Below are 22,910 nucleotides of genomic sequence, written 5' to 3' on the forward strand. Positions count from 1 at the left end.
TTGAAGGAATGGATGTTTAAATGTTTGTTTGTTTTTAATTAAAGTAACATATACTAATGCTATTTATGTCACCATCTGCTACTGAGTGTGTTGGTTTTCGACTGCCCTCTCTCTGGATGTATATAGTTACAAACTACATCTATCTGTACTTATGTTTGTTTGTTTTTTGTTTGTTATTTTCTTCTCTTTTTTCTCAAACCTGCGTGAAGGAAAAGTACTTGACGTGATGGCAGACACCTAGACTACTATGCTCCCCTGTACTTATATGAGTCTTAAAACTAAGGAAGCTAAATGATGTACATTTTATTTTATGCATAACTTCAATAAACATTAAAAAAAAAACCAAATGTAATCTGGTTGTTACCATATATAATTACAAGTGTTCTTTAAAGTACATTACTGGAACAATAACAAGGAGAATAACACTTTGGGGTGTTGTTCATAAGAATGCACAAAAACAACATGCTAAGCTCAGATGGGCCAGTTGGTCACCATAGTTTTTGTCACAGCTTAAAGTGGAGTTCACACTTGAAAAGACAGAGACAAATATTTGGTCACATGTTCAGTCAACCCTGTGCATGTGAACAGAAGCTTGGGACAAATGGAATGCTAGAAACCCCACAGACAGAAACTTCTTTAACAACAACATTCAAGACCTATAGATTTCCAAAGAATGCAGCACCAGAATAACTGCTGAAGCAGTTACTGTGTTATGATCAGAGGTGTAGTTATGTAGATCTTTCATCTTCTGTTACAGGCCTGTTTACCAGTTAGTACAAAAATGTTGTATCTTATCTTGGTTTTTATCATATCAGGCACAAACAAAATCCCCGGTTTTATGTCACAACATCCCAGTTTTTATTATAATCCTCCAGGTGCTCATAAACAACTTTATCAAGATTAAGATAAGAGCTTCAGCTTTTTGAATTCAAAATAAGATGTTTAATTTCTCACATGTAACCAAGATACTTGTATGCACAGTATTCGGAAGGTTACTTTTCAAATGTATTCCACTACAGATTACAGAATAGATGCTCCAAAACGTATTTTGTAACGTATTCCGTTACGCTACAAAATACAGAGCAACGTCTGAATACTTTGGATTACTTAATATATTATCATGCTTTTTACAACTACATGAATGTACGATTGCTGTGTGATTTAATACTATTATTGAAGGTTACTTGCCATACCAATACCAACTAAATCTTAATATAAAATGAGTAACAGTAGGGTGGACATTGGGTAAGGCTGCACTTTTTGCAGCGATCTCGTATAGAAAACTATTCCGCGCGTATATAAAAACAGGTCCGCTACATTCGGCTACATTCTTTAGGGATATGCCTGTAACATTCTGCCTATTGCCTTCATATTAAATAATTTTTTTGAATAATACATTTTAAAAATATTTCTTCACGTCATTATGCGTAGAGGTGACATGGGCCGCGAGATTGAGACACAGGCACTAGAGCCTCTTAATGCGTGATTTGTTTGGGTTTCCACCGGGGTGACATGACCAAAAATAGAGAAGGCAGAAAAAGAAAAGAGAAAAAGGAAAAGACCGCCGTGTAATCCATTTATTTCAACAAGGAACTGTATTCTGAATACCACCCGTTTAAACGGTAACTTTAACGGAATACAGTTACTCATATTTTGTATTTTAAATACGTAACGCCGGTACACGTATTCCGTTACTCCATAACACTGTGTATGCATGTATGCGTTAAGTGCCTAACGTTGCTCAGCCGTTTCATAGTATTATAGTTTTATTTTGAAAGAGACAACCGGAAGTCTATGACGAAAATCCTGGCAAGATGGCGATGCCCATGAGGAGGACTTTGGGGGCTCTTCATAGAGCGATTTGTAGCAGTTTAAAGGTACTGTAACGTTTACGACCACAGTGTTGTAGAAAGGCATACAGTCGAAATGTAGAAGAAGCAATCCGTTTGATTTGCTTCATATAAGTACTGCCTATAATCCTACACTGGCTAGCCTTGCTAATGTTAGCTAACAGACAGAGTATGAGCATCCACATAGACACAGGGACGTTTATTTCTGTCAGCTAAACTAATTCTATTTACCTTTAGTTGAGATATATGTATATATATATATATATATATATATATAATTAACTGCTTGCTTGCTCAGAGGTGCTCTTTTTTTTAACTAAAGAGAGACTTTGTGTTCATCTTGCTGGGTGAAACAGGTGTACAGGCATGTACACCTGTGAGGGAGGCAAAATATTAGAAATACCTGTCAGAGTAAGGGGCACAGCCCTCTCGGTATTAATGATAAAGGTGTCTTTTTGACAGTGTCGACAAAAGCTGAAAGTGTTTAGGTTTTGTAAAAGTAGAATTCAGGGCCAGTGAGTTTAGAGGATAACTGTGGTGGTTAAACATATATTTGTCTCCATCCTCTTAGAATGCTGAGACGTCTCTGGATGTGCAACATCCCATTCCACTTTACCTGCCGGTCCGAACCAAAAAGCGGTACTTTATCCCTCCAGCAGTGGGATTGAAGGGAAAGAAGCAGGAAAACACAGAGGCCAAAGCCCGAGCAGCAGGCATCGTCTTCAGGCAGCAGTACTTTGAGAGGCCAATCAATATCGCCTGCACTGGTAAAATGGTCCTTAAAATCAGTGATATGCATATAAGATGTTATTTCTGAAGCTAGAGCACGTTGTGGTCATTAAGTTTTTCATATCTACCAGTACGGTAGTGAATAATGCTGGATATTAGCACTCCTCTCCTAGGAACCATCTATTGTCAAAAGTAAGCAACAGTGTTGTTTTCATGCATATAAATAACCTACTGTAAACATCACCTCAGAAATTACAATCAAATTTAGTCTTTTTAAAACTATTGAAAAGACTGAGTATCTTCAAAGAAGATAGAAGTTACACAAATGTAAACCAGAATTGAACCACTTAGAACAAATAAAACATCCATGGTACCATTTAGGATAATAAATGCTATAGCATGCTGCAAAAAGGACCAAATGCAAAGATAATTATATTAAAAAAGCCATAATGAAGTAAAACTAAAAGGATTCAGTTGAGAGATATGCTTACATATGCTTCCTTACTTATTACTTATGGGCTAAAACTACTCAAAACAAAAATATATAAATGAATAAAAATGAAAAAAACAACAACCCTAGAATTAATAACTATTCAATTTCAATTCAGTTCACTTCAATTTATATAGCACCAAATCATAATAACAGTGACTTTATATTGTAAGATAAAACCCATACAATAATACAGAGAAAACCTCAACAATGAAATGACCCCCTGTGACCTCCTTGATGACAGTGGTAAGGAAAAACTCCCTTTTAACAGGAAGAAACCTCCAATTAGGCTCAGGGAGGGACAGCTACCTGAAAATAATAATTGTAAAAGAAAAAAGTAAATAATTTTTGATGAAAGTGAATGAAGACATCTAAGTGGCAGAAACTATTGTAACATAAAAACAGGCATTAGAACAATTAGATGGAAAGTTAAACACTTCTGGAATTAAAGCAAAGGGAAATGATACAGAGATAAGTTGGAGGACATCAACTCTATTTATTGTTACATTTTATAGAGTTTATTATAACACTTTGTGTAAACATGCACTGAAAAATTGTACAACATAACAGTAAAGTGAGGAAAAACCTTTATTTCTTAATTCAAGGGCATTATGTTTAAATAGTTTTAGCTTTGGGAGCAAGTTTTCATTAGCTGGCTGTTGAATGTAATCTGTAGATACAACGTGAAATTAGGATCAGTAACAGATGTTGTTGAAAAGGAATCTGGCGTGCTGAGCTAACAGTTTAATAATACACACGACCATTCTATATTTCATTTCCTCCCTGCTTCAGACACAGGAGTTCATGTCATAGAACTGTTTTTAGATAAGTATTCAATATTTTATGTTTACATTTCTTTTACTAATTAGGTGTTACAGCATAATCATCGTCTTTACATACAACAATTGATTGTATAGAGAGCATATAACTAGACGTGGTAAAGGTTAGTTTTCTGCCATATTTCAGTTGATAAGAGTTCTGGGTAAAAATATGAAGATGGTCCTGATTGTTTCATTTGCCCATAGCTAAGAAAAACCAGATTACAAGTACAAGATTACATATTCTGAATTCTTCTAATGCTATATTGATTAATTAAATCCTAAGTCGATTTTTAAAGATAAATGTATTTTATTAGAAATGCGAGAATCTCAGCATTTCAACTGCCAAACATCTTAAACAGCAAATGATTAAAGAGCAGGTAAACTGATTTCACAAAAAGATGTAAACACAAAGCGCAGCCCGACGACACAGACATGTACGTGTCGTCGGGGCTGAAAGCCAACAGCTCATAGATTCTGAAGCTGCAGGTTTTATCTCCGACCAAAATTCACTGAACCAGCAGCAAAAGAAGATCAAAACTATGCTTCACGTTGAAAAACATTGCCATGAATTCTCTCGTACTTTTGCTGTTTTGCTTCCCCAAAATAAAATCACACTCCCTGCACAGGTCTATCTCAGCGTACTTAAAGACCAGTTTCCCATCAAAAATCTCTGTTTTCTGCATTTTTTGGTTGCTTATTATGCACCAGTCTACCACTGTATAAGGTGCTGTTGGACGTTTTTTTGTTTTGTTTTTTAAATCCAAAATGACATCCGGCCTCATTTCTGCTGTTCAATACCGAAAGAAATTTAAACTTTTTAAAATTGTGCCAAATTGCAAAATTTGGCACAATTGTGTCTCTGACAAAACCTCTGTAACTGTGTTCTGTTTCACTTCAGCAGCATCAGGCAATGTTCATGTGGTGATTCGTGGTTTTCTCACGTTTTTGATCTACTGCAGAATATTTTTAAGGCGGTTATCTGCTACAAAAAGCCAGGCCTGGAAAATCTCCTTCATGTCTGTCTGTGGTTATTTAACAAAAAATTTGAAAAATGTATGTTTATTTTTTATTATTTAATACTAAATGTATTTTATATCCAGGAATAGGTGCTATTAAGTGTCCTGAATAAGATGTCAGTGCCACACAGAAGTTAAACAGAGGGTTTTAGTGCTCTAAGTAGGGTTATATATTGTTCTTGCTAAATCAGTCAGCAGGAATGATTTATTTTGAAACATTTCCCTGCTTGGAGGCTTCACACTGGCTGATCAGTCATGTCTGCTTTCTTTACCAGCGGGAATCTTCGACCCCTACATACCCCCGGAGGGTGATGCTCGTCTTTCCACTCTGTCTAAAGAAGGCCTGAAACAACGTACTGAACAGATACGACAAAGTGCCGCCTCACAGCTGGCGTAAGATTCTCTTCTTTGTGTCTTTGTGTTGTCGCTGTGCTGATGCTTTTCTTTTCTGGATATTTTTGGGAGGAGGGTCTTTGAGAACGATTATCTTCTCAATCCAGCTGCTTAATTGAATTCATTGAATATCTTATGGTGAACTAACTGTATTCTTGTTCTTTCAGGATTCGTAAAATCAAAGAGCACGACTCCGTGTTCACAACAAAGGATTTTGCAGAGAAAGCTCAAGAAATCTTTATTGAAGCTCACCACGCCCTGACACAGTAAGAAAATAAACCCCTGTCTCACCTCACATAGTCAACTGACAAGGAGTGTTTATTACTGTGGCACATTTTTATAGAGGTGAGAGACGCACTCAGGCAGCCTTCAGCTCTGATAATGAAACAATCTGTAGTGATAAACAGGTTATCATGGTAAGCCAAAGTACATTACAATGAATTATGATAGTTATGATGCACATTTACAGTAATCAAACCAAATCTGTAGACCATCATCAGACACTTCATTAGGTACACCTTTTTAGTACTGGCTTGGACCCCTTTTGCCTTCAGACCTGACTTAAAGTCTCTGGCACAGATTCACCAGATTCATTGACCGTATCACCGCACAGTTGCTGCAGATTTGTCGATTGCACATCTATGATATGCATCTCCCATTCCACTACATCCCAAAGGAGCTCCATTAGATTGAGAGCTATTCGAGTACAGTGAACTCAGTTATGTTAAAGTAACAAGCTTGAGATAGAGTTTCATGACATGTGTTACCCTGCTGAAAGCAGCCATCAGGAAATGAATACCCTGTGCTCATAAATCATGGATGGTCGTGGTTAGCGAAGATACTCGGGTAGTTTAAACGTTGAGCAGTTGATACTAAGGTCCCCAAGAAAATCCCCCCATATGCTGTTACACCAAGAACAACCTGAACAATACATGGATCCATGCTTTCGTGTTGTTTATGCAAATTCTGACTCTACCATCTGAATGCTGCAACAGAATCTGAGACTCGTCAGACCACGTTTTTCAATTTTGGTGAGCTCATACGAACTGTAGCCTCAGTTTTCCTGTTCTTGGCTGACAGGAGCGGCACCCATCTGTAACCCATCTAGTTCGATGTTCCACATGTGGTGTGTTCAGAGAGCAGTAGTTCTCTAGGCAAAAATGCCTCGTTGCTGGTAGAGGACAGAGGAGAATGGCCAGACTGCTCAGTGGATGTTCCCTGTAAACCTTGGAGATGATACTGTGGGAAAATCCCAGTATATCAGCAGTTTCTGAAATACTCAGAGCAAGCGACCTGTCACCAACAACTATCATTTTTTCAACATTTTTTCTTTTTTTTTTTTTGAAGTACACATTTGCTCAGTGAGGACGTTTTTTTGGGGGGTGATACATTTTACTAGCTGTATATGAGATATATGTACAAAGATACGAGAGGCTGATGCACAGTAAAGCAACATGTCATGAAAACTCTGGCTTCAGTTTTAGAGATGAAGATTAAAATCTTTCGTCTGAATTTCAGGTTCAGCAAGGAGAAACTTCACTCCTTGGTGACTGAGAGGTGTTATCCTGTAAGTTTATCCTTTGATGATCCTTGAGATAATTCAGTTCTTTGTTTTATTATACTCAACCTTCTGTTCGGCTGCATTGTGTTCAGGAGATGACAAGGGGTAACCGATACAAGACGATCCGCTGGAGGTTTGTGGAGTCCCTGGAGCCACCCAGAGTGGTCCATGCCCGCTGCCCTGACATGGTCTCCAAAGGCAACCTGTATGGGCAGGTGACGGTTCGCATGCACTCCAAGCAGGTACATTATAGTATGAGTATTTGTGTGTGATTGTGTGTGTTGGTGTTTTCATGTGTGTGAGATTGTCCAGAACAGTTTTGAGCAAGTAAATTTTTTAGTGTTTTATTAGAAGTTTTATTCCTCACTTACTGAACGTGTCCCTTTGTCAGAAGGACACGAATCACTTCTGAGATGCTGTTAACCTCAGCTCTGTGACTACAGGCAAAACACATCAACATATTTAATGTAGTTACATTAGAAACAGTTTAACTGCCCTGGTATGTTACTGTTTTTATCTCATATATACTCCCTTGTTTGACATGTTTCTATTTTTAATCTTGTATTTTATTGGACTCTCTTTGAAAAACTGTTCTGCGTATGTTATCACATTGCCTTCTGCTGTTTGGTTCATGACAGTAACATAAAGCATTTTATATTGGCTTGTTGAAAGATGACATACAAATGACCTTTTTTGCCCTGTCAGTACATAAAACGAGCAAAAGCAGGTTTGATTTTATTCCAGAAGCCATTTGACTTGTGAACACACACATTTTAAGGCTGCATGTCTTTTTTGCAGGTTTCGATGTTGTTGGTCAGTTACTCCTTCTGTAATTCAGCTCTTATTTTTAACTGTCTGGCAGCTTTCAAATGCCCCTTCTGGGACAAATTTAATATTTTCATGTGAGCTAAAGTGAAACCAGTAGCCCTGCAGCCAGTTTTTAGAGTTGCTTTGGAATCTGTGTGTCCCACAACAACTGTGTTTGTGGAAGTGATGAAAAATCAAAATCTAAAGCAGGGTTAGGTTTGCGTTCATGTTAAAATTAGTGTTAAGACGGCTAATTGAATTTACCTCTGTCTGTGTCTGTGTGCAGACTCTGGCCATCTATGACCGCTTCGGGAGGTTAATGCTGGGAAGCGAGGAGCAGCCGAAGGATGTATTGGAGTACCTGGTCATAGAAAGGCATCTCATCAACCCCTACGGCCGGTGGCGGTTACATGGAAAAATAGTGCCATCTTGGGCCCCTGCCAAGGATCCAATTATTAAGGTGACCCTCTACTCTAAACATTTATCTTTTAGTAAGAAAAAGGCAGAGGTCCAAGGCTCTCTCCCTGTCAAATGCTAATTAAAATACCGTTATTAACTGGCCTGTTCATACTTCACTTTAATGGGCACATGAACAAGGCAGACAAAATCTGTTAGCTATTGCAAGCTTTTTGATATTTTTTTCTTTCTTTTGCATAAATATAATACTTTTCTGTGTCCTTTTTGAATAGCCTTCAGCCTTTCTTCTATAAAAAATAAAAATACAAAAAGTTTACCTTACACTAAATTTTATTCTGGACCTCTATCATGAAACTGTCTGCACTTTTCAGGGTCCTGTATTCTGCAGTTGGACCTGGCAGACTAGAGCCTTGAAAGCATACACTACTATACATTTCATCTATCCAAAATTAGTGTCACACTGTAATATAGAGCACCAATGAAGACCAAGGGAGGACTTCCATTCAATTTTAGCATCTTTCTAGCTGTCACAGCCGACTAAACGTTGCTAATATTACAAATGCTGCCTCTTCAGTGACTGAAAATCCACGACCCTGGACAAAAATGACAATCGCCAGTCATGTTAAACAAGCTGTTTAAATGCATCTTATATGTGTGGCTTCTTCTGGCCTTACTCAACAAAGAAAACTAGAAGGGCAGTCAACTTTATCTAAAGGATATCCACATTTTTTGACATTTTCAGGAAAAAAAAAAGCTCTAATGTCAGATAGCTGCCTCATCAATTGTTATCAGAGGAGATGCTATTCTGCTGTTTGAGCTGGATCTGTTCTAAATACTTCGGGAGATGATTTCCTTGTGTCACCCCAATTCTACATTCATACAACAAGATGAAATTAGGCAGTCGTAGGCTGCATCATAACAGGTTGAAATCTGCACTTTTTACATGGCAGACAATCTTATTTTGTATGTAATTTGTCTGAAAAGATAATGCAAGTAAATAAAATTGCAGCTCTACTGAAATATACTGTAGAACAGTGTTTTGAGTAAAAGGTAGTTAATAATTACCACTCCTGTCACCTAGAATTTAAACCTGGTGATCTGCTTCATTAAGGTGAATCTGTTACAAGTTGCTCCCACATGAACGTGTCAGGGAGATTCAGTAAAGAAAAATCAAACCAGGAGGTTGTGTTAAGTCTACAGAAACCTTCGCAAAGCGAGAGTGACGCAGGCGATGGCTTGCATTAAATGCATCACTGCTGAGAACTGAGAATGTAATCACCTTAAATATGTGAGTCAGTCCCTGCTGTGGCTCAGATATATGTGGCAGATGGAGCTGTAATGTTGCCTGGAAGGTGTTTTTTACCATCAGCATCAGAGCTCTGCAAAAAAAAGCGTTAGTCATACTGTCAAAAAACCCATGATGTGATGTGAAGGTGATTTACTAAACTCCTCATTCTAATTCATCTGTCGATAAGAGATTGTGGTGATCAGCTGTGAACAATTAGTGTCTGTCTCTTATTTGGGCTTCAGGGCAAGAAAGCAAAGGAAATCTATGTCACTATAATAAAAGGAACTATGCCTCAAGTGATGTATCAGAATCTGATCAGTCTTTACTAGAGGTTCATGATAAAATTGGAATTAGTTACTGTATATACCTTTTATTCTAATACTAATATTCTAATGAATTCTGATTCTAGTATTTAGTCACTAATTGAGACATTTGTGACAGATAAATTATTTTAGCTTTGATCATACAGGTTAGTATGTGTCTGCCTTCTGTCAGTCACAATCTGTCAGTGAAATGCCTCCTTGTATTTAATCCATGAACTCAAACCAAATACAATCTGATTGTTTAATTTGCAGCTCTTGTGTTTAGTGTGTGTATATATATATAATACTCTGTAGTTCTAAAAAAAATATGGAAAGCTTTTTTTCCCCACTTCCTGTGATAGAGAATCTAAAGATTGGTTTCAGGAGAAAACATTACAGGTAAACTAGAGAGGTTTATTTTTCTTTTTATGAAACCTTTCTGCTGTTCTGATCTTAAATGTTGATTGCTGTTGGAACAAAATATGCTAGTACACGTTCTGTAGAAGGCTTTTGGACTTCACCAACATTTAAATAAGATTCCACTTTGTTTTCTTCTTCTAGACGGTCATGATTCCTGGTCCAGAGCTGAAGCCAGGGGAAGAATTTGATGCCCTGAACTATGAAGTTCCTAAACCAGAGGCAGTACAGTGGTATAAATGAGCCACCAGGGGGCGCTGCGCCTTTCATCGAACCACAGGCGGACTGTGTTATTCATGGGCCAAATGTTGTTTAAAAGTTGGCTGTGGCTGGTTATAATTTGTCCACTTTGGCAGGAAACCAGGCTTCCCTATGAGGCTCGTTTCTGTTTGAAAAGGGACTTTGGTTGTTGAGGCACTGGAAGCAGCAGGTGAATTTTAGATACTACTGCACAGAAAGCCAATAAAACCTTCTTTTCATGATGGTTTTGTCTCAAACTTATTGTTTTATTAAATTTATTGTGCACATGTAAGAAATAAAATGGTCAGATGTACAGAAATTGAGTAATTTATTTCTCCGATGGATATACTCAGGAAATATGAGATAAAGTGTCTCACCTGGTTTTCTTTGCACAAATTACTGTAAGCACAAATCAAGATGTGTTACAACTATATGTGTATGTATATATATATATATATATATATGTATACATATATATATATATATATATATATATATATATATATATATATATATATATATATATATATATATATATATATATATATATATATATATATTTGTGTCAACAATTTACAGTACACTGATTAAAAAAAACACAAACATTGCTTACAAAACTAGGTCAGTCCACTGACAAAAAAAGACTTGGAGCCAACAACTGGAGTTTAACAATAAAATCACTGTATGACACTGTAGCAGCATAAAGTCTGATGATAACCATCAATGAATTTCAAACAATATTTGCTGGCATGGACATGCAGCTTAATTACATCTTAACTAACAACTGCTGATATTTAAAGTCCAGAATTTACCACATATTACTATTTTTTTTTAACTTGGAAGCTGACTCTGAAATCTGTGAGCAGTGATTCAGAACTTAAAGTAACATTCACTAATATCACACACTGAAATTAAAAGCATTGTTTGATGTGAAGAAGTGATTAGCTAATGATGACCATCTGAAAATCATAAGATGTTGTCTTTAAAGAAAAAAATATTGTCAAGATCTGTTAAACAACCAAGAAATATTTACTACTGTGGTGCAAACCACTTTTGGCTTAAGTCATTTGTGCTTAAAAAAGTAATCAGCCTTATCAAATAGCTGCAGTGTTTTCAAAAGGTGATTACACAACAGCTCTGTGGTGATTGCAATGTTTTTCATATGTTTTTCTTGGACTGGAGTTTGACTCGGAGTTCAGATTAAGTTCATTCACTGTGTGAAACAAGCTGTTTTATCTTTCTTTCCTATCTTTTTTAGACCATCTTCATTTTGATTAGTTGCTCCTCAACAACAGAAGGTATAAACAGTTGGTGGGTGCCTGAGGTGACCACATTAGGGATATCCCCTCTCAATTATATCAAATAATGAGCACAGTAGATAGAACTGTCTGAAACTAAGCTATTGACTCGCAGAATAATTTTCACACACCATTAAAAACTTTGTGTTCAAATATGAGCAGCTACCACTGTGGCAGTGAGCATGACAGAAAATAAAAGCATAGTCGGTCCACTTTAATAGTAAACATTAGTATTTAGTCAGGAAAATGAGTCACCCAAACAAAAAAGTATGCATAGTTTTATCAATACTTTTGAAATGTAACTGTGTCCATTGTATTCCTGCTTGACAGTTTGTATTTTATTTTAGTTTGAACAAATGATTTTTTAAGGAATTTTGAGTTGTCTGGTGTATCTTTATATGGGGCAGGAGTATTCCAAAGTGTCGTATCTGTAGACACCCTGTGTTGTACTTTTGTTTGAGAGTAGTGCTGACTTAACTTTGGCTTTTGTAATAATTTTAGCTCAGCCATCAATATACTGATCTCATGGCAAAATTGAGTGACGTCACTCAAAGACGCACAAAATCATTTGCATTTAGTATGGGGGACAGAAACAAAGACATTGGACTTCAGCTAATTGCTTTACATGCCCTTCTATCACGTAAAAATCTTTTTTGTGTTAAATGTATGGGGTACATAAATCTTCTGTACGTGCTTTACAAAATGTATTTTCAGTCAGGTCTGCACAACTTGTAGTGTCCAGCCAAGTCTAGCCTTCCAGGCTTTTAGACATGTGGGCATGGCCCGGCTGTTTGTCAGATTTCATTAATTAAGTCTACTCTTTAATTATTGTTTAATAATCCATCAGAAAGAAATTTTGCCTTTGCCAGCTGCAGGGAAGCTCTTCTATAGCTGAGCCTACAGTAGCTACAAAAGTATAAAGCTATAGGTCAGGTGGGAATACAAGAGCTTCAGCAGCACACTCGGCATCGTCCTCTTCGTCTTCTTCTGGAATATTCTCTGGCTCCCATGTAAAGATATCTGACGCATTGTCAGTGAATGAGCCAGATGTGCTCCTTAACATCTCCCAAGGGCACAGAGCATCTCGCCTGCCCAGGGCTAAGTTTGCTTTAGACTCATCTGTTTGCTCAGGGCTTGTGTCTGCTGGAGTCTCTTCGACACTAAGGCAGCTCTGACTTTCTATGACATCCTTGTCACTGTTGGGAATATCATTTTTGTCTTCACCTGCTCCAGTGCTACTTTTCTTTTGGACGGTTTCATCAGTTTCCCATGGACAAACATTTGCCAGAGCACTATCTTGTTTTTGGAGAATTTTTGGTTCTTCTGTTTCCCACGGACAAACATTTTCTTTAATGCTATCGTTCTTTTTGGCAGCCTTTGGTTCTTCTGTCTCCCACGGACAAACATCTGTCCGAGTGCTATCTTGTTTTTTCAGAACTTTTGGTTCTTCAGTCTCCCACGGACAAACATTTGCAAGAGCACTATCTTGTTTTTGGAGAATTTTTGGTTCTTCTGTCTCCCATGGACAAACATCTGTCCCAGTGCTACCTTGTTTTTTAAGAACTTTTGGTTCTTCAGTCTCCCACGGACAAACATTTTCTTTAATGCTATCGTTCTTTTTGGCAGCCGTAGTGTCTTCAGTCGCCCACGGACAAACATTTGCCAGAGCACTATCTTGTTTTTGGAGAATTTTTGGTTCTTCTGTCTCCCATGGACAAACATCTGTCCCAGTGCTACCTTGTTTTTTCAGAACTTTTGATTCTTCAGTCTCCCATGGACAAACATCTGCCCTTGTGCTGTCTTGCTTTTTCAGAACTTTGGGGGTTTCTGTTTTCAGTGGACAAACATTTTCCTGGGAAATGCCCTTCCTTTGTAGTTTATCAGATGCGTCTGATACTTCAGTTTTAACTGTCCCTGCTTCACCTGTTTCCCATGGACAAACATTTGCTCGAGCGGTGCTCTCTGATATTTTGGGGATCTCTGGCTTTCCTGATTCTGGTTCCTCTATTTCCCATGGACAAACCTCTGCTGGCCTTTTAAGTTCTTGAGACATTGTTTTGGTCGCTGCAGTTTTTTCAGGTAGTGCTGTTTCCCAGGGGCATACATTAACTCTTGTGCTGTCATTTCCATCAGTATGTTCTGAAGTAGCTTTCAAAAGTGAGGTATCTATTTCTAAATCTTCTGGATTGTCTTGTTCACTTTCCCAGGGACAAATATGTACCTTTATTGTCATTTGTGGAGTTGATTCTGTATTTGTCTGCTCCGTGTTACCTTCCCATGGGCAAATATTTTCCTTGATTGTCGGGGGATCAGGGAAATCCCATGGAGAACTTGCTGCTGCTTTGTTTATGTGTTTACCCCAGTTTGAGGCAGGTGATATTGCATGGTAATGTTGCTCATTACTTGATGCACCAGGATAGATTGCAGCTTTCATGACCTCTCGCTGAAGGGGCACTGTCAGTGTTCCCCTGTTTTCTAAAGGATTTAAATTTTCGTATACACCTTCAACCTTGTCCTGCATATCCCACGGACAAACATTAGCGTATTCATTAGTTTGTATTACTGAAGGCTGGGGAGACTCTGAAGTCTCCCAGGGACATATGTTTAATAGGCCTTTTAAAGGCTGCTGTGCCTGTAAATCTTTAGAAAGGATAGTGTGAGAAACAACTGGAATATCCTGAGATTCCAAAGGACCAACTTCTCCATGACCACTTCCTCGTCTTCTCATGTTCGCTTGCTCTTGAGATTCCCAAGGACATACGTTAGATCGTTCAGATACCTGTGATTCCCAAGGGCAGACATCTGCTTTGATGCTCTGCTGCTTCTTTGGTCCCTCTCCACTAGCGATATCCCATGAACATACATCTGTATGAGGAACATTACGGGTTGGAGTAATTCGATAACTACCTCTTCTGTGAGTTGAAGGGGTTCTGGAGCTGCTTATAGAACTTATACTACTACGTTTACTACTCTGCCTCGACAAAAGCACGTGTTCATATGTCCCATCTTTTTGCATATCTTCTGAATCACATGGATGGATAGAAGATTTTACAATTACAAGCCTTCGTGGGCTTCTGTCAGAGGAATCCCCAGAAGAGAGTCTGACTGCATTCTGCTTAACAAGACATGGTTTTCCATCTGCTGTTGTCATGCTTCTTTTCTGGAGTGACCTCTTTTCAATGCTAGGATGTCTTGATGTTCCTGACCTTGGTGTTGTTGAAGCACTTTCCTGACTTTTTTGTGAAATAGAATCTTCTCTATTTAAGCTTCCATCCTTGCTGGACCTGCTAGCTGCATCAATTGATCCCATCAATGTTTTCACAGTCAGCCACTTAGCGGTTGTAGTGGTGCGGAAAGAGAAAACACGCTGATCCTTTGCAACCTTTGGTCTTGGAGAACCAGGTGCACTTGTAGACACGGTAGACTTGGGGGACTCGGTTTCACCTTGTAGGCCTTTGTCCACAGAAGACTTCTTTTCTACAGGTGGCAAATGGTCCCAAGGACAGACAAGTGCAAGTGGAGATGGTGGCCTTTTTTCCTCATCATCCCCAGAGTTTGCATATGTGACATGCTTCTGGTTCTTGTCACTTGACTGTTCTGGCTCCACCTCCCAAGGGCAGATTTCAGCCTTGTCAAATGACTCAGATTTGAGAGCACTCCTGGTCTGGTCACTTATAGAAAGGCTTGGCCTCGACCTCACTGTGTTGGCTCTGTTAACCTTGGGTATATTCTCCATAGAATGGCTGGTAGTTGAGGTTAGGCTCCAAGATTTATGAAGTCTGTTGTGATCAGGATGCAAGAGATTGGTATCAATCGTCAGATTCTGGGCACTGGCTGACTTACAGACCCCTGGTGGTATATCCAAGGAGTCTGTCTCAGATCGCTGTGAGGATCTCTTCACAGTATTGGCCCTTAATGTGGAGGTGTGCAAAGAGTCTCGTTCCCTGACATAGTGATGATCACTTTGCGACTTCCGCATGGATGGTGATGGCGATAGAGATGCTGACTTCATTGAACTTCTGTAACTGATACTGACCGTCTCTGTAGACCTTCTAAAAGAATCAGAATGATTCCCACTTCTACTGCGGAAGGATCCATCTTTCTCCTCACGGCTGCACTGGCGGCTCATCGTTTCTGGGATTTCAGCTATGCGTTTTATAAGGGATCTCCCCAGTGCACATCGAGAGCTTCGTTTTTTAGGTAGATGAGGGTTGTTTGCAGCCATCTTCTTCGTCTTGTGGACTTCTAACTGGGCATATAATTTCTTCAGTTCATCCTGATGCATATGAAGAAGGGAGGGAATTGATGAGATAGAGGTTGAAATGATTGAGAAGAGGAAAAGACAAGGAGAGTCAGGACAGGTAAAGAGTTTTCAAGTATGAAGAACACAGTTCAGGTTAAAGCAAAGGATTGAAGGGTGGAGAAAGTTCATAGAAATATGTTCAGTCTACAGTTAACTGTATTCACTGTTACTTTATGATTTCATTTATAACATATTTACCATTTGTTTATTGAATCTACATGTAAACATAATTGAAATTAAGGGATAATTATTTTTTCTTTTTTAAATGTAGCCTTTGGAATTTCTTCCATATTATGTACATTATGCCCTACTGCAAAGTGATAACATCGTTCTGTGGGGACAACAGTGTTTACCCGAAAGTCATCAGGGTCCACACTGTGCTCACTCCATGCAGAGTGAAAACTGCTGTTGAGGTAGGAGCCAGAGCGCCGCAGGTCAACTTCATCTTCATACACCTCTGCTGCAATCTCCTCTCTCCCAGGTTTGGATACATAAAGGAACTATGGAACACATAGGAGAGGAGCACATGTAAGATAACTGGTTTTGACTAAACACAGTCCATAAGTAATAATTACACATACAGAAGAAGTCTTGAAGATTGTTTAACTAGAAGGACTGATTGGAAGGCTTTCCACTTCAGTTGAATTCTACTTCATTTATATAGCACCATATCATAACAACAGTCACCTCTATGTGTTTTATATTGTAAGGTAAAGAACCTACCATAATAAAGAGGAAACCCCAACAATCAGACGAACTCCTATGAGTAAGCACTTGGTAACAGCGGTGAGTTCCACCAACATTTTATGATATCTAAGTAAATGTAGCATGTTAGCTTAATACACATTAGCATTTAGTATACATTAGCATACTGGCTGGCTTTCAAGCAGAACTAGACCATGCTGAGTTAGCGGTTATCATTAGCATTATATACTGAGGTCTTATATTTAACATAAAGTGGAGTTACATGCTTAAAGTAGTTAAAGATAAAGCTAACAAGTTTGAGAATACTGTGAGATATCATTTAGATTTTTACAGCATGATGTCAACCAATCAGAAAATAAGTGGTTTGATTCCCAGCTACTCTGAATGTTGAAATATCCATGGGCAAGATACTGAACACAGGGTTATCCCTGATGCATCCATGTGAGTGTGTATGTGACTGTTAGACAATATATTAATGTGTGTGATTGGGTGAATGAGGCTTGTAGTAAAAAGATTTTTTTGCCAAGGGCAGTAGAAAAGCGCTAATCCATTTTCCATGACTTTTTTTCTATTCTTACTAGTGCTGTCAGCGTAAATCTCCTTAAAAATGACATTAACGCGGCAAATCTCCGTTAGCAAGTTAACGCGGATCACCCCGTGCTCGGGGCTGCACGGCGCTAATGTGTTAACCAGCTAACCGCGCTAACGCATTGACACAGTGCAGCTCCACGCACAGGGCGGTCTGCGTTAACGAGGTTATGGTGTAACGTCATTTTAATGAGATTAACGCTGACTGCACTAATTCTTACTGTATAATTAGTCTACTCTGGCACTATGGACATAAAAATGTGGAATACCTTGGGAACAAAGAGCAGGGCGAGTGTCACAGTGATGGTGACATGGGTGTGTGTGAAGGAGAGCAGCAGCATCCAATCAGGATGAAGAGATGGAAAGGTAAATCTGTGGGAAGCAGAAAATATAGAAGCATCCCACGTCAACGTGTGTTGGCTTTCTATTTCGTATGGTACACAGACATATTGTTAAGCATGTGATGGGCTTTACTGCCTTTCTTTTCAGACACATTGACCTTAGTGGTCTTGGTTACTGTTTACCGGAACAGGTGGAACAGAGAGGAGAGAAGCAGCTCATTGTGGATGGCGATGCCCATGTAACGAGGTTCATGGAAAGCTGAGGGTACTGGCCTTACAGCAGTCCACAGTGAACTCCCCCAGCACAGGAACAGAAGCTCAGCTGTAGCAGAAGACTTTATAATCACTTGGATGTTCAGGAATACACAGTACAAATGTTGAAACTAGTTTTACTTCACTCTAACAGTAGTTTTGTGGTGCTTTATGTTGTGCGCTAAAGATCTTAATACTGGTGACAACTTAAACACCTTTCTTGAATGCAATTCAAAGAAGTCTCATTTAAGCTTATTCAACAGTGAATTTATTTTTTAAGATATATTCTGGTTTCTTATAATTTAATGGCCAGCTATTTATTGATGTATAATTTTTTATTTTTACCTAGAACTTAAGTTGTCAAGATAATCCCAGTGAATTGCTGACAAAGTGATCCTGTGTCCCCCATTGGATTTTATTGTACCAACGCTGCCTTCTACTTTGTTGTCTAATTTATTGCTTTAAGGAATAAGTATAAAAATGGACTTGTAATGAACTATAATAATAAAGTTGTAAACTTGCCCATAGGTGTGAATGTGAGTTCGAATGCTTGTCTGTCACTATGTGTTAGCCCTGTGATAGACTGGTGACCAGTCCAGGGTGTACCCCGCCTCTCGCCCTATGACAGCTGGGTTAGGCTCCAGCCTGATTATGATGATGACACATCTAAAGTAGTATTTACTGAATTCTTAGACCTAAAATGAATCAGATTATCTTTATTATGTCCTTATGCATAAATACTTAGAGGTGAAAGAGGTTTTACTTTCTTTTTACCATAACTGTACGTAGATATAGACATAGGTACACTTTGAGATTTAATAGAATCACTGTAACAGCTACTGTATGTTTAATGATGCTGTTGATACTCTTAACAGGTTCTTTACATGTAGTTTACTTACCTACAGCCATCATGTAGTCCCAACGGTCAAGGTAACACATGTTGAAGCCCTGTCCATCAGGTGTGTTGGTTGTGATGAAGACTGGAATGTTTCTGTCACGATTCTGCATAACACCCACCGTCCATGCACACAGGAACCAGCTGACTGTCATCAGCATCACTCCCAGAATTCTCAGTAAATGGAGGCTGGACATGTAGGGCATTCTCTGGGCTGTGCGTGACAGGAACACCTTCAGTACTCTGGTCCAAAACAAGAGCAGTATTGGCCCTTAATGTGGAGTATTTGAGTACTAAAGACAAACTGGTGCAACTTGTAGTAAACAGTAAAGTCAGTGACTGAGTGTTGAATTTGATGTCACTTCAATATGAAGTTTCTTGAGAGATGTCTTTGCCTGGAGAGACTTTTGATATCAGTGGAATTAGGCTCAAAATAAGTAATGTAAGTTAGACAAAAATCCACAGAAGAATTTTTGCTCTCCACGATAATTGCAGATTTATACAAGCTGGGGAGATCTCTTGGAGCTATTTCTAAACAATTGCAGATTTCAAGATCATCAGTTCAAACAACTGTAGATAAGTACAAGTCATCCAGATGTGTCACCACTTTGCAAAGGTCTGGCAGAAGACCCGAAGGGTGACAGAAGAGATTGGTTAGGAAGTTTAGGAACAACCCAGGAATCACTGATTATCACAAATTATTCAATGTTACCTTAAATAAGCAGGCAGATGGTGAAAACTTGGACATACTTGGGTGTTCCAGTTGGTTTTGGAATGGATTAAGAAAGTAAGCTAACACATGAACTTCCCAAAGCTCTTTAAGCGTCAACCCTATTGAAAATTTCGGGACTATGCTTAAAACCCAGGTTTGTGACAGAACACCAACCAATTTAAATGAACTCTATCAATTTTGCCAAGAAGGGTGTTCAAATCTCCAGCCAAAGTTATTCCAGAAACTTGTTGATGGCTATCAAAAGATCCAGGATCAAGGTGCAACTTGAAACCTGCCAAGTGACGTTTAACCAAATATTAGTGTGAGTGTATGTATACATTTAGCTCATACGTAGACCTTTGACCTTTGTGGATTTGAGAAAATCCACAATAAATCACTCATTGTTTATTTGAAAGGACAGAAATCTGAAACAAAGTCTTCCCATTTATGGTACACTCTGGGTGTACAAGTTAGCAAACTTTAGCTGATAAGTATACGCATATAAATTCAAGAGGAACATGCTCTTTTCCCCCCATAAAATTACACAGTCTTAACCCTCAGGTCTTGTTTAAAATCACTACCCTTTCAGCTTGATCGTGGCCAAAAGTGGCCACCTACAGGTTAGGCCTGTAATTTTTTGTTGTTGTTGTTTTTTTGCCATTTTTTCTGCATAAAGCTTTTAAGTAACTTCAGTTCTTTCCATAAATATAAAATAATTATTACTTTTTTATTTTTTAACCCTTTAAACACCAGTTTGTTTGTCCACTGCACCAGCTGGACGACAACCTCAAATCTCGCAATTTTATATAATTGCATTGCTACTGAAATTTCTTGTATTATTAATAGTAGAGTCTGGGGCATATAATTGATTCACATCAACATTGATAATAATGCATTGTTATTTTAGTGCAGAGAGAGCAAAAACATAAAAACTCCCTCTCAGCTTGTTCGTGGCCACAAATGGCCACCCCTTGTTTACATTTACAAAATGCTATAAAATTCATATATATTAAAAAAAATGTCCAGTTTTTTTGACTTGATTTTTTAGATTAGCATCAGGGCTGTTCATGAAAATCAAAATTTCATTCAAATTCTGAAATTTAACCCTTTAAATACCAGTTAGAGCACATAATCATAACTACTCATAAATAGAGAAAATCATAAAATCCCAGTTTTTTTTCTAAATAATACATGCCATCTGATTTATTTGCTAACCATGATGAAGGTTAGATGCATAGCAATAATTAACAGCATCAATGACATTTATGCAACATTGTTTTTTTCTGCAGTGGCAGAAAAACAAAAAAACTCCCTCTCAGCTTGTTCGTGGCCCAAAATGGCCACCCCTTGTTTACATTTACAAAATGCTATAAAATTCATATATATTAAGAAAAATGTCCAGTTTTTTTTACATGATTTTTTAGATTAGCATCAGGGCTGTTCATGAAAATCAAAATTTCATTAAAATTCTAAAATTTTACCCTTTAAATACCAGTTAGAGCACATAATCATAACTACTCATAAATAGAGAAAATCATAAAATCCCAGTTTTTTTTCTAGATAGTACATGCCATCTGATTTATTTATTAACCATGATAAAGGTTAGATGCATAGCAATAATTAACAGCATCAATGACATTTATGCAACATTGTTTTTTTCTGCAGTGGCAGAAAAACAAAAAAACTCCCTCTCAGACTGTTCGTGGCCAAAAATGGCCACCCCCTGTTTACATTTACAAAATGCTATAAAATTCATATATATTAAGAAAAATCTCCACTTTTTTTGACTTGATTTTTTAGATTAGTATCAGTGCTGTTCATCAAGACCAAAATTTCAAACAAATTCATAATTTTAACCCTTTAAATACCAGTTAAATCACATAATTTTAATGATTTACATAGGGATAAAAGCATAAAATCCCCATTTTTTTTCTAAATAATACATGCAAACTGATTTATTTTCTAACCATGATGGAGTTTAGATGCATAGCAATAATTAAAAGTATCAATGAGTTTTATGGATCTTTGTTTTTTTGTGCAGTGAGAGAAAAACAAAAAAAAATCCCTCTCAGCTTGTTCGTGGCCAAAAACGGCCACCCCCTGTTTACATTTACAAAATGCTATAAAATTCATACATATTAAAACATTTTTCTACTTTCATTGACTTGATTTTTTAAATTAGCACCGCTTCTAGTCATAAAAACCAAAATATAATTCAAATTCTGATATTATACCCTTTGAATACCAGTCAGATTATGTATTATTATAGTAAAAATAGTAATAAAGTTCCCATCTTTTAGCATATAAATGGTGAAACCTAATATGTTTTTTATCATCATTGCAGGTCAGTAACAGTAACTGTTACAATTATTTATTTTTTCTTTCTTTCTTTCTTTCTTTTTTATTTTTTCGGGGGGTGGGGGGAGGCAATGAATGGCCAAAAGCAATGTCACACATGGTGTGTTAGTGGCCAGAAAGGCAATTTAATGACCAAATAATCCCTGCAATCCCCAATAAAATGATCAAAATTTATATTCCAGTATCTGTGTGCTTCTGTGTGCATCCTCATTAGCAGCAAGATGTACTAACTACATTAGAGTGGTTTTTGTAGGCACACTTTCTACACCTGGTTCAAGGGGCTGCTGTTCCGTTCCTTTCACGCATCCTTTGTTCCCCATCACCGACTGCTGGTTCCTTCTGTGTTGCTGTCAAAAGAAGCATATTCCTCCATTGCTTTGGCATGTGGGATATTGCTGTGGTAGTTTTGGTGAAGCCAAAGACAGACAACAAAATCTTCCTCTGTTGCAACTGGAGGAGCTGAGGAGGAAGCTCTGGGTTGTTTCCCCTGTGCCGGTTTTCATCTGAGGAGTTCCTCTGCCAATGTGACCGAAGGAAAGACGTTGTCCTCGGAGCTCCTCCATCAGTTGGAGTTTGAACCCCATGCCTTTTTTACTTCCTGAGAACTTCCAGTGTTTTCATCCAACATGCTATGTATTGCTTTATTCTGGTGTAGGTTTTATCTCCACTTCATCTATAATCCTCCAATCCTCACACCTTGGCCTCCCGTGCAGGTTTGTAAGGGTGCACAGCAGCTAAAAGATCTCCTTTGTTATAAAAAAGTCAAAAGTAGATCTCAGGCTGCTAATGCAGGACTAGGGTGACCCCTAGTGGGTACTGGATTGTGGTGCAGTCTCTCTTCAGTAGTGGGACCCACGTGGTTTTCCTTTCATGGCGGATCCACTGAGTCGCCGGCTCCTCGGTCTCAGAAAATGCTCCTATGTTCTTTTTTTTGGGGGGGGGCTCCACCTCCATGCCCCCCAACCCCAATCCTCCCCCAAAGAAGAGGATTCGGGCACTGGCTAGAACTCAACATTAGTGGTGATGCAGTCAGCCTCTTTGAAGATTGTCCCCTCATCTTCTGGAGAGGAGGTTTCTTCATCTTGGGCAGATGTATTTTCTTCCAGGGCAGAGGACTGCTTGCTGTC

The 22,910-nt window shown here is 38.2% G+C and overlaps 2 protein-coding genes across 2 annotated transcripts in view; one reads left to right on the forward strand and one right to left on the reverse strand.

Annotated features, from left to right (window-relative positions):
* Positions 1-1,804: 1,804 nt before the first annotated feature.
* mrpl45 (mitochondrial ribosomal protein L45) lies at positions 1,805-10,573 on the forward strand. Its single transcript, XM_063475084.1, has 8 exons — positions 1,805-1,877; positions 2,422-2,617; positions 5,182-5,299; positions 5,467-5,565; positions 6,818-6,866; positions 6,953-7,102; positions 7,954-8,127; positions 10,236-10,573. The coding sequence occupies exons 1-8, from the start codon at positions 1,815-1,817 to the stop codon at positions 10,332-10,334; spliced, it is 948 nt and encodes a 315-aa protein (XP_063331154.1). The 5' UTR covers positions 1,805-1,814; the 3' UTR covers positions 10,335-10,573.
* Positions 10,574-10,899: 326 nt separating this feature from the next.
* gpr179 (G protein-coupled receptor 179) overlaps positions 10,900-22,910 on the reverse strand; it is a 35,617-nt gene continuing 23,606 nt past the window's right edge. The window contains exons 7-11 of the mRNA XM_063475740.1: positions 18,718-18,956; positions 17,750-17,888; positions 17,495-17,597; positions 16,286-16,432; positions 10,900-15,905 (exon numbers count right to left, since the gene is read on the reverse strand). Coding sequence (XP_063331810.1) covers positions 12,552-15,905; positions 16,286-16,432; positions 17,495-17,597; positions 17,750-17,888; positions 18,718-18,956 — 3,982 coding nt within the window. The 3' untranslated portion in view covers positions 10,900-12,551. The remainder of the gene's footprint in view (positions 15,906-16,285; positions 16,433-17,494; positions 17,598-17,749; positions 17,889-18,717; positions 18,957-22,910) is intronic.

Source organism: Pelmatolapia mariae, linkage group LG6, assembly GCF_036321145.2.
Source record: "Pelmatolapia mariae isolate MD_Pm_ZW linkage group LG6, Pm_UMD_F_2, whole genome shotgun sequence".
In the NCBI taxonomy this organism is placed as follows: Eukaryota; Metazoa; Chordata; class Actinopteri; order Cichliformes; family Cichlidae; genus Pelmatolapia; species Pelmatolapia mariae.